Source organism: Nannospalax galili, unplaced genomic scaffold (genome assembly GCF_000622305.1).
Source record: "Nannospalax galili isolate Female #2095 unplaced genomic scaffold, S.galili_v1.0 scaffold229, whole genome shotgun sequence".
Lineage (NCBI taxonomy): Eukaryota > Metazoa > Chordata > Mammalia > Rodentia > Spalacidae > Nannospalax > Nannospalax galili.
The window spans coordinates 661,606-673,707 of NW_008360328.1; the positions used below are offsets into that span (position 1 = coordinate 661,606).

The following is a 12,102-nucleotide window of genomic DNA, read 5'->3' on the forward strand; positions in this document are numbered from 1 at the left end:
GACAGGCTACCTGTATCTTTCCTGTCAGGTTGCTTTCTTTTTAGTCCTATATTAAAGTCTTGGAGATTCTTAAAACCACTTCTTTTTACTTGGATCTTTGATCTTCTGTATCCCGTATTAGAGCCTGTCCTGAGTTCTAAGGCGTGTCCTGCCCTGCTTCTAACTTCTAACCAAGTCATTTAGTATACACAGAAGTCACTTACTAATCCAAAGATAGGCGTTGAGGCACACATGAAAGACAAAAGCAGGTTCTCAGATTTTGCATTTGGTAGTCCAGGCTCCAGAATAAAGGAGCAGACCGATGGTAGTGCTATGTGCCTTCACAGTGTCCCAGGAACTCTGGGTTGGTTGCAAGGGGAAGTACCAGTATTTTTTGATTGCAGAAAGTAGCACAAGAGTTAAGAGATGGAGAAATAGGGACCTGAGAGCCCTTAACATTCATTCAGTGCCTGATAAAGAGCACGGCGTGGAAGGGCCAGCTGCTGGCCAACGGCTGCTTGGAAATCTTGTGGCTTCTTCCCTAGTATATAGTGCTTGAGAAGAGTGTGACTGATCACACCCTGTGTTTGTACAGAGAGGAGGCTGAGAGCCAACCTCAGATCTACTAATCTGGCAGCTAAACAAATCAGCAGAGTTCTGATCATCTGGCCCGGTGGTCCTGATTTAGTCCCACAAAAATGTGCGATGCAAACTCTACATTGCCTCTAAGTTTCCTTTGTCCTCTAAAATCAGAATGGAGGCCAGAGGTGAGGATTGATCAAATATATGCTGTGCACAACTCCTGGGGCTCGCACCACCTTCTCATATAGGCCCTGCAGTGGGCTGTACTTGGTGCCTGTGTTGCCCCCTTCTCCCTTCCTTTCACCCACTGGTGGGGAGGATGGCCATATTTTGGCTGTTTTAAAGTGGCAAGAGGAATCCAGGCCCCATGCTTTCTTAGGGCCTGTCCCCTGCTCCATGGGCAAGTGAGCCTGCTGCAGTATCCATGAGAGGAGCTGCCTCCTGACCTCAGCACCCTCAAGTGGGAAGAAGTCCAACCTCTGCTGACACATGCAGGGCACAGCAGCTGTGAGGTACCTCCTACATCTGCTTTCTGGCTGTGGTGATTTGGGATTTTTAACCTTATATATCTTTTTCCTTTATTCAAAACAAAACAATTTTTAGCTCACTGAAAAAAAAAAAAAAAAAGAGAAAAAAAAAAGCGCCAAATGTTTTGTGCCTTTCTAAGGCAGCACTGTATCCCAGGCTGCATTTTAGGACTTAATATGGAAATACCAGTCTGAGCTTCCCTACCTTGAATATCCTTAGCCCTAGAGTCTTGGGGACAGAAAGAGTATCTGTACTTGGAGAGGTGGCACATAGGTGCCCGTAGTCCCCTTTCCCTGCCATGAGGCTTCATTGGAAAAGAGCATTTTACCCTAGTGTCATTTGCTTGGTTCCAGTGGGCAGCTAGAGTGTTCCACAACTTTCAAGTAACCACTCTGTTCTAAATCACCCACCTCCCTGCTTCATGGAGAGATGTAGGGTGGAGTCTCCTGAGAAGGGGAGATGCTTCATTTGTTGTCTTTTCTTTTTGCTGGATCCTGAGCCAGCCTCAACCTCCTGCCTCTCCTCAGACTTGACTTTCCTTTTATTTGAAGGCTTCATACTTAAAGCATTAAGTGGCCGGTGCCCTCTACAGGGTCTCATGTCCCCAGGGAAGGGCCATGGAACAGACCTGATGTTTATCATTCACATCATCAAGGGTCTCAACAACAAGTTTTCTCACCCACCCTCACCCCCCACCCCCATAGCCAACAAGAGTTGGGAGATAGAAAAAGATTTTAAAATTCTTGGCCTGGGTGGGGCTAGGGAGAATTTGATGTTTTCCCCAGAATAAAGAGTCCCAATTTGTATATCAGTGTTAAGAAAACAGACACTTAGATGAGATTTTCGTGGACTATTTTAAAAATGTGTCATTAATATAAAAAGTTTATATTAGCAGTATTTAATCATTCTCACATGTAAAGAGTAAGAAAAAACAGAAGGTAAATATTCTTGCAGAGAATAGCAGAGCTTTAAGATTCATTTTCATTTTAAGTCCATCTTGTTTTGCCAATGTATTAATGTTTAGAGGTCTGTTATACTAATGTTATTTATTAATTTTTTCATTTCCATACAATTAACTAAAGAGCTTTTTTCAAGCACCCGTGTCTGTAAAAAAATATTTTTAAATAAAATTTCTTTTGTTGTAGCACACTTGAGTTCTGGCTCATTGGGGCTTGGGATCAATACACAGGGCAGCTGCAGGTCTGAAAGCAGTGTGTCCTGCTGTCACTGCCTTGGAGCAGTGCCAAGTGACAGGGATACACAGGAAGGGGACACAGCCATTGGTCAGCATTTTAGCAGCATGCCCAGCCCTGCAAGCTCTAGCTGTTAAGGGACTATCCTCTCTAGAAACCTGTGGGTTCTTGGGAGACAGTTCCAGAGGCTCCAGGTCTGGTGAATGGAGACTTGGCATAAGACCTTTGGGACAATTAAGCTTTATTTTTCTAACACACATATATAAAAGGAAATAATTTGCATATTTACAAACAAAACCACATATATATATATATGTGTATGTGTACACACACACACACACACACACACACACAATCACAGATCCATACACAACATCCTAAAAGTTCTAGGCAGGCCAGGGTATTTTTGTTTTTGGAGACAGGGTCTCGCTATGTATCTCTAGCTGACCTGGAATTCACAGACATCCACCTGCCTCTGTCTCCCATGTGCTGCAATTAAAGGCCTGAACCCTGCACCCGGTGCCCAGCCCAGGCCGGTTTTTATCCCTAAGTACCACTCTCCCATTTGAGCTCTCTTAGGATCTGGACCCATAAGCTCACAGTGTAGAAATATGGTACTAATATAGCTATAACCTAATCCCCATGAATAGTAGATGACCTCTTTGTCCTGTCTCCTATCCCATGATCCACTGAGGGCCCCAGGAGGGAAGGGAATGCAGGGAGCTCAGGCTTAGTAGCCTTCACTCAAGAGTGCCCAGCTTCCTTACTACAGTGATGTGTCTGAAGAAATACTACCAATTCCCAACTTCTGCTCAAAGGAAAAATGTCCCAAGAGACTGAAGGGGTGGTTGGCAGGAAGGTACAAGAGCAGCGCTGCAGCTGCCTCTGGACTACAGGGTTGTCTTTGGAGCCAGTGTGAATAGTACACATAACCACATGCCCAGGTCCTGTACATCTTCACATCAGTGGTACAACCAGGTTACTGAAGGCAGCCTGCAGGAGGACAGCTCAGAGGGTGAGCCCACTTAGCTGCTGGTAGGAGACAGATTATTATAGCCACTGGATGTGTAAAGAGAAAATCCATTTGGCAAATAACTCCCCACTCTTGAGAAACACCCCTTCTTGGGATAAGCATCACTATAAAGACACAGAGGACTGGTCCCTGACACAGGGCCTCCAGGGCCAGGTGAGATTCACCAGATGACTCTGGTTTCAGCTCTTGGCCCTCTGGAACAGGTCTGTAGGTGAGCTGGAGCAGGGATCTTCTCTGCTGTCCATCTGAGGGCTTTGGTTTGGGATGAAGAGTGAGCAAGGAGCTGGAGACATTCCAGGCAGGGGAGGAGCTGAGTATGATTCCGCTAATGCCTCAGATCGATGTATTTCTCTCCCTAAAAATGGGTAGAGAGAAGTGACCAGAACATGGAGAGCCAGCAGAATTCAAAGTGTGAGGACTAAGAAGAAGGAGGGATTGAAGCAGAAGCTGGTGAACTTGCAGCCTTGAGGGAAGCAGCAGGGATGGTGGGAAGAAGAGAGTCCCCCAACTAGGTCTCCACACTGAAGAGAGCCTCACACTTCACACCTAGTGGCAGAGCCATAGACTGGTCAGGAAAAGGGGTGGGGTTTTACTGTCCCTTTTCCAGGGTCCCTCCACCACTTGCCTCACCCTGCCATCTGTCAGTAGTGTTAAGAGGGCAAGATGGGCCTGTTCCCCATCTCCAACAAAGAATGAAGGACAGGAAGAGTTAGTGTTCAGGGAACAACTACCATTAACCCCTGTTCCCCCCAGTCCCTGAAGGTACGTTGGCACTGGCCTCAGGAACTGCCTCCTACCTGATCTCCTGGAGCCCTCTTGTCACCGTTGCTGCCCTGTAGGAGGCCCATCTCTTCTGGGAGCTTATCTGACTTAACTTCAACTACAAATTCACTCTTACGAGACTGGGGCATCGTGCTGGGAGGAGGGAGGTGAGAGGTTGGCAACTTGGGGCCATGGAAGGGGAGGTCCTTTTGGGATAGATACTAAATGGGCTCTTGGTGCTCTGGGGCTAGCTTGGAAAGGGAGAATTGGAGAAGGTGTAGTTGATGAAAACTGGGTAGTGGGCAGTAAAGCAGGTCCAATTTCTGCTCTCAAGGGATGAGTGGGCACTGGGGGTAGGGGGAGGTCCCTGATGAGGTAGCAAGCTGGGCAGCAGAAAATGGGGAGGGGACAAGGGCCATGAGCCTGGCTTACATCTCCTGTTTGCCTGAGCGCCCACATGGCAGCTTGCCCTTCTTGTAGAAGAAATACAGGGCAGCACCCAGTACAGCCAGGACCAGGATACACACAATCACAGCCACGATGACCACACCCTTGCTCTCTGGCTCTGGCAGCTTTTTTTCTGTCACACAAAGACACTGTAGTCATTCCTTGCTCCTGGCTACCACATTGCCATTGCTGCTCCACCCAGCCCAGCACTGACAGATGGGCTTGCTACTCACCTTTATTAACAGACAGGGCAGAAAAGGCACCTTGGCACAGCCCTGTTCTTTTGCCAGGCCCGACTTACCGGTAGAGGTGCTGTTGGCTCTGGCGTGAGGACTGACCGTGGAGGTGCTGAGGGCAGTGGTTTGGTTGGAGTCAGGTGTGAGGGTGGTTAAGGTGACTAGGAGGCAGAGGGAGGGGGTTAGCAGAAGCTCACATTAATGCCTGTGCCTGAGCGTGCCCCTGCCATTCTCTGCAGGGAGGCAGCTCTCACCCAGCTCCAGGATGATGATGGTAGTATTTCTGCCCAGGGGACTGGAGGCTGTGCATTCTGCACCTGTCTGCAACAGCTCTGGGGTCACAAGGACATTCAAGGTGCTCAGTATGGTCTGTAGATCTAGGTTCCGTTCAGTTGCCTATGAGGAAGAAGGCATCTCATGGGGTGGGAGGATCTCCGGTCCTAGCCTCAAAGCACAGGGAGGGATTAAGAGCTTGGGAAGATGGGTCAGGCCTGCTCACCGAGCCATTGATATTCCAGGAGATGGTGGGCCGAGGATGTCCTGAAGCCTCACACGACAGATTCACAGCTGTGTTCTCTTGCACCCACATCTTCTTCTCCTTTATTGCCATCCATGGGGGCCCTTGGGGGTTGGGAAAGGTGGAACTACAAATAGCTAGACCACCTCCACTCCCCCCCCAGCTCCCAGGGTACCAGGTGACTCTTTTGGTCTCCAACAGTTCAAAAGCATCCAACTCAAAGTGACCTGGTCACTAAGTGACCTGGTCACTGTACAAACGGCCTCCTCACCTACAATGCCCACATTGACCAGCTGTGTGCGGTTCAAGCCGGGAACCCTGGGGGCAGATGCCATACAGAGATAGCCTCCCCCTCCTTCCCGTTTCAAGTTGTTTAGGTGGAGGATGGATCCCTTTCCCAGCAGCTGGCCTGTCTGGGGGTGAGAAGCAGGTCAGAGGATCTGAGAAGGAGCAAGCTCTCGCACACTGCCCCATGAGCCTCTGGGTACCTTGTCTCTCAGCCACTGGAACTCAAGGTCCTGGTTACTCTCTGCTTCACAGGTCAGTGTGAGGCTGCCACCTTCCTGGCCCTCAGGGGCTGTTGGATTCACTCGAACATCAGACACATCTGGGGGCACAACAAAAGTGTCTGCCTGGGTAGGGGGAGCCAAATCCCTCTTCCTCCCCTGCCCCCCTCGACTCATTCTGGGTCCCTGTTCCCTCACAGTTCACCACCAGCTCCTGGGGGTCACTTGATAGTGTGATCATGGTTTCTAAGTCCAGGCTCTGACACTGGTAGAGCCCACTGTGCTGTTTCTGGGCAGGCTGCAAGGACAGGATGCCGTTTTCATTGGTTGTCTTCTCCTCCATCTCCCTAGTACTGGCATTCTGGGAGATCACAAAGGGGTTATGGTGAGCGAGTGACCCCTCCAGTCACTCTACTTGCCTCTGCCTGTACCCCCGTGCACCTGCTTCCAGATGGTGAAGTCGGGTTGGGGGTTACCATCAGTCAAACACTTGATTTCCACATGATCCCCTTCCTTCAGCAAGCCCACTGGCTCGATTTCCAGCCATACTTTTTCTGCAGGGTCTGTGTGGGCAAAGGGGAGGGTTCTCCGGTTAGGAAGTGGCCCCAGGCTGAATGGGGAGGGGTTAGTAGGCATTTCCACCAGGTCCACCCCAAAACCAGAGGAACAAGTCAGCACTCACAGAATACAGGGACAGTGACTTCCTTAGATTCCTTCATGTGGTTCCCACTGGGTAGCCGGTAATTGAGTTCACAGTAAAACTGGGCATCTTTGTCTTCCTTAACTAATTGCGCATTGAGAACACTCTGCAAGGTGTACAAACCGCTGGACTCCACAATCTGCTTTGACTGAATATGAACACCTGAACAGAAAGGACAGGAGCAAGGATTGACCACAGGCCCTCTTCCAGCCTTACCCCTACTCCTGTAGAGGCCCAAGATCAAATGCAAACTGGTGACTGACCCTTAGTTTTATTTTTCTTTTTAAGACAATCTCTATGTAGTTTCAGCTGGCCTTGAACTTAACAAAGATCCACCTGCCTCTGCCTCCAAATGCTGGGATTAAAAGAGTGTGCCACCACACCCAGCTTCAACCCAGCACTTTTATTGCTCAGTATCCATGCTAGAAAATATTTACACTCCAGCACATATACAAGGTATACAAGGATGTGTGCCGGTAAAACCACAGGGGCGAAGGAAAATAAAAGAGCTGGGGGGTATAGCTTTGTGGTGAACGTGTTCTTAGCGTGTGTAAGACCCTAGCTTCAATCCCTAGCACAAAATTACTCAAACTAGAAAATGAGAAACACTTGAGACATTTAAGGTATTAACAAGAGGATGGTTAATTCAACTATATCGTATTCAATCTGGAAAGTTGGACTTAGGGGGCAAAACAAGTAGATAGATCTGAGCAGACTCACCTGGAAAGACTACACAGAGGAAACTGTCTAAGGATATACACTGGGCATGACCACTAAGGTCAGAGTTTCTCAAGCTCAGCACTATTGATGTTTTGAGCCAGAATTAATTCTTTGTGGTAGGGCCATCCTGTGCATTATAGGGTGTTGAACTGTATCCTTGACCTCTACCCACTAGGTGCCAGCAGCAGCCCCTGTATTTGTGACGACTATCACAACCCAGACACTGCCAAGTATCTCTAGAGAAGGCATATATTCAGAATCACCCCTAGTTAAGACAATAAGAAAACATAAGCCTTGAGCCAGGAGTGGTGCTGCATGTGTGTAATCCCAGCATCTGGGAGCTGGAGGCAGGAGCAGCAGCAGCTCAAGGGCAGCTTGTCTTACATGAGTCTGTCTCAAAACAAACACCATGCCCACAAATCTCTATGCCTCTACAGGCATTTATTCATGTGATAAAGGCACAGAAATAGGAATGAAAGAAAATACCAATGACAGCAAAAGAAATGTTGGGAGAAGGGGTCTGGAAGCATGTCTAGCTTTTCTAAATTTTTATGAAACCATTTTCAAACATCGCCTGTACAGATTTGTTTCAGTAACTGCTGAAAGAACGTGCAAAGTGGTTCCCACATGTGGAGCTACAGCAGGAAGTGACTACTCACGGTTCTCCTCCTCTCGCAAGGGCCGGCCATTCTTGTACCAGATGACTTGAGGAATGGGGTACCCGTTTCTCCCCACACAGGTAGCAACCTAAGGAGGACAGGATACAAGTCTCTTGCCTCTGACAACCCCTCTCTGCCACAGCTTTGCCTCCATTTGCCACCACTTGCCCTATCATATCTCACCTCCCTAAGCTCCTGCCTGTCCACATGGATGCCCACAGCATTGGCCTGAATGGTTGGCTCTTCTGGAGCTTCTGCGATGGAAGGGAAATGAGCAGAGGTTTGGGAACCCTTCCTTGCAGGGTCCCTGCTGCCCTGAGGGCAGGAATGAGGGGGTACTCACTGTAGACTCTGAGCTCCATATGGTAGTCCTGGAGCCGGGGTCTCTTGCTCTTACACACGAAGATGTGCTCATCATGAGGGGTGACTTGACTCAAGGCTAGAGTTGCCTCTGGTCCCTGGAGGCTGAGGCGGTGCTGGTACTCCCCAGGTTCACTCTGGCCCTGGCCGTGGCGCACTCGGAATATGAGTACCTCCCTCTCTTTGTGGAACTGTGAGCAAGGGGCAGAGATAGAGGTCCTGAGCTACCTGGGAGACAGCTTCCCACCTATGACTACCCTCCATACCCCACAGACACTTACAAAAAACCAGTCCACATGGCTGAAGTTCCCCGGGGAGTCTGAGGGGCCACACTTCAGAAGGGCTGTGTTGCCTACTTCTGCTTCCACCAGCTCCACTGCAGGCACCTCTGTGTTTTGGGGCACACCTGGAGAAAGGGAAGAGGCCGGCTCAGGAAGCTGTGTCAGCTCCAGCTGCTCTCTGTCCTGGTCCTCCCCTCCCATGGCCCACTGCAGCTGTTCTTTCATTTTAGGGGATCTGAAGAAGGCCCTGTCCTCTCCTAACCTTCAACTTCACCCTGCCTAGACCCCACCCTGGGCCAGCCCTCTCTCAGTGCAGTACCTCCCTGAACTTGGAATACAGACTGAACAACTGGGTACCTCCTGGATGAGGCTGGCAGAGAAGGGCAACATGGGCCCTGGGCCAAAAGGAAGGCCCTTTTGCTCCTGGGGCCCCTTCCCCTGCTCTGCTCTGCCAGTGAGCTCAGACTGTGGGAATGCAAGGCATGTGCCAGGCTGGGGCACACAGGCCCCTTTGTGTCCCCACCCCAAAGGGAAGACGTCATTACTCTACCCTCTGACCCTCAAATCACCTCCCTAAATCCTCCAGGAGACCCAGTAGGCCAACTCTGGCCAGAAATTCCCATTCATATAACAAGGAACATTTCACAAACTATCTGAGGCCCCACCCTGGGAGTCTAGTAAATATAGAGGGGTCAGCGTCTCCCTGCAAGGGTCAAGGCAAGGACCAGGCAGTAGGCAGGGGTGACATCAGTGGTGCCAGTATACTGCCAGCCCATGAGGAGGTGATGTCACTGGACACCATCTGACTGGATTCTGGGATGCCTGGGTTTTATGGCTCCCAGACCCAGAGGGCAGATAGAGTGGTCTTCCAGAGCAGAAGTCATGGATTCCCTGACCAGTTCCTGGGAGTCAGAAGAGCAGGGCAGGGTGGGGCTAAAGTTGCAGCTGCAGCTATGCTTAACCCTTTCCCCCAAAATAAGGTCAGCCTGCGAGGCAGTAGACTGAAGCACCCCAGGGACGCGGCTGGCAATGGGCAGGAGGCCAGCGAAGTATGCCCAATCCTCCTCTTCCCTAGCCCGACCAGTGGACAGAGTGAGGAGCCAAGAGTAACACGCGACACCGCCATGGGCCGGTGCAAGGGCAGCACCAACTCAAGTGTGTACAGCTACTAGGCGGTTCCAAAGGAAACCTCCGAGGTTCCAAAGCCGCTCTTCCCACCTGACTGAGGTCCCTAATATAAACCATTTCCACAGCAGAACTCCTCCATCCCTCGTTTGTCCCCTGTGATCCGGTCACCCCGGGAGGCGAGAGAGGAGTCACACCGCCCGCAGTCCCTGTCAACGCCCAGCCTGAGCGGGAGCCGCCGTCCCTCCTCCCTCGTTCACCTCCAGTCTGGCGCGAGGCCCGGGTGGAGGGGGAGGGGTCGGTGTACCCCTCCAGCAAGGGAAACTGCCTTTTCCAGCAACAGGCAGGCGCGGGATCCAAGGGCTGCGGATGTGCCCCAGCCGCGCCTCCCCGCCCAGACTGCTGTGGATGGGCACCCAGAGTGAGCACCTGCGGGAGTACTACCCCAGCACCCCTAGACGCTCGACTCCACTCCAGCTAGCCACAGCAGCCTCTCGGCCCGACCGAACCCGCTCCCGGGATACTCTAGAATCCAGGCTGCAAACTGGCTGCAAAGAAGAGTTGCACGCGTGCCTGGTAGTCGAGGACTCCAGCAAGGACGAACGCACGCTAGGGTGCAGAGCCCGGGCTCAGCCGCGCTGCCAGCTCGGGTCTACCCCGCGCGCTCCGTCGAAGACTCTCCCCAACTCCCTACACCCGGGCCGGTGGGATGCAGGTCCCCCCTACCCCCGCAAGAACTCACTCACCCGTGGCGTGGGGACAGCAGCAGCAGGCAGCCAGCAAAGCGCAGACGAGCCTGGGCAGTCTCATGCTTCCCGGCCGGAGGGCTAGAGCCAAGTGAGGCGACCGTGGCTGCCGGGGGCTGACGTCAGGGGGGCGGGGGAGGGGACCCCGGCGCCGCCGCCCCGCCCCGCCCTGCGCAGCCCCCCGCCCCCGCCCTGCGCCCTAGGGGGCGGGAACCGGCGCAAGGGCTCGGAGCTGCGCCGGGATCCCGGATCCTGGCCGACGTAGGCCAGCGCCAGCTCCACAGGACCCTGGCTTGGGAAGGTTGAGGGAGCAGTGACAGGTGTCTTGGGCCCGCCTGGCCAAGGCGTCCTGGATGCAGTAGCTGCGTTCCCTCGTGTTCTGCCCCTACCAGTAGGTGTACCCCCCGGGGGGGTTGGGGGGCGCTGGCAGAGGCGCAGCAGAGCAAGTCGGTCCTGATGGGGGCCTCCCATTCAGGCTGCCAGAGAGGAACTGGCCTTGGTCGCCTCTGCGGCTGCTGCCGGCTTGGCCCTGCCCCAGAGTCTCGCTGTCCTGGCAGGCTTGGGGGGAAGGACTGTGCCAGGTCCCACAGACCCAGAGGTGCCTGCAAGAAGGGTAGGGAGATTGGAAATGGTGCCGTCTGGGCTCTTTTCATACCCAAGCTCCTGCAAGTCCTTCTTTGGATAGGAGCAGAAGAAAGGAGGATGAATTGACAAGTAACAAGGTGAGGCAGCTTGTCCACACCCAGGCCGGCATAATTCTGTTCCTACTTCTTCAATCCTTCTGCCTAGCCTCGGACTCGGTTTCCCCTCACTTCAATGAAGACAGGGAATTGTTAATGGGTGTGGGGTCCCCAACTGACCCCCAGAAACCTGTTGCTCTTCTTGATGCTTAAAGCCGCTCTACCCACTCCTCAACTCTCTCAGCCCTGCTGACTGCGGTTCAGATCTGCAAGGGGCAGCTGTATCTGGGGAAGCCCGGCCAGCTACTCTTTTCCCCAAATCCCAACTTCTTCCTGGATCTTCTAGACTCTAGAATTAAGACTCAAAAAGACCCCAGCATCTGGGCTTCAGGAAAGGGTCCACATCTGCTTGAGACTCTTTGACCAGGGAGGGTCAGAGGTGTCTGGATTTGGGAAGAAAGCAGGGTGTCTGTCACATACAGGGAGCAGCCTTTCTGCTGCCTGCCTGAGAAAGGAGGCTGAGGCCGCAAACACCAGAGATGGCCAGGTGACCTGAGAGAATGCTCTGGGTGCTGTTCTGATGACTGCTGCTCTGGATGCTGTTCTGACGCAGAGATGACTAGCAAACCACATCAGCTTCATCTTTCAGAGTCTTGTTGACCCCTCCTTCCTGTCCATTAGTCTTCATCCAGAGGCCATGCCAAGCCTGCCCCATCACAGGCCCTAGGGCCTTGAGGGCAGAGAGTAGGAGGAGGGTCCTGCCTTCTCTGCCCCCTGGAGTGAAGTGATGGACACTGGCCACTGGCCCCTGGCCCAGAGCAAAATAGGAAGGTGTTTATCTGCAGCACAGGAACAGAAATGGCTGAAGGATACTGTTTGGCCAGGGAGGCCAAGAGCCAGGCCATGGAGTAGCCTCCCCTGCCCCACCCCCTCATCTTCACTTAACACTATTAACTAAGCATGTTCTTCTCTGGCGGCCTGAAAACAAAGCCAGCTAACCATCAAGGACAGTCAGTTCTGAATTCTTCTCTTAGGAGACAAAGCCAGG

At 52.2% G+C, this 12,102-nt stretch overlaps 1 protein-coding gene across 2 annotated transcripts; it reads right to left on the minus strand.

Moving 5' to 3' along the window:
- Positions 1-1,584: 1,584 nt before the first annotated feature.
- Positions 1,585-10,471, minus strand: Mcam (melanoma cell adhesion molecule). Of its 2 annotated transcripts, XM_008825988.3 has the most exons (16): positions 10,375-10,471; positions 8,504-8,628; positions 8,206-8,413; positions 8,046-8,116; positions 7,863-7,950; positions 6,466-6,645; positions 6,225-6,346; positions 5,982-6,144; positions 5,766-5,884; positions 5,549-5,690; positions 5,260-5,381; positions 5,015-5,156; positions 4,826-4,921; positions 4,510-4,657; positions 4,113-4,230; positions 1,585-3,670 (listed from the first exon to the last, which is right to left on the minus strand). In XM_008825988.3, exons 1-16 carry the CDS (start codon positions 10,436-10,438, stop codon positions 3,641-3,643), a joined length of 1,938 nt encoding a protein of 645 aa, XP_008824210.1. In that variant the 5' UTR covers positions 10,439-10,471; the 3' UTR covers positions 1,585-3,640. The 2 variants fall into 2 exon arrangements, with proteins under 2 accessions (XP_008824210.1, XP_008824209.1); XM_008825987.3 differs by lacking the exon at positions 4,113-4,230 and having other exon boundaries at positions 10,375-10,455.
- Between the last annotated feature and the right edge of the window lie 1,631 nt (positions 10,472-12,102).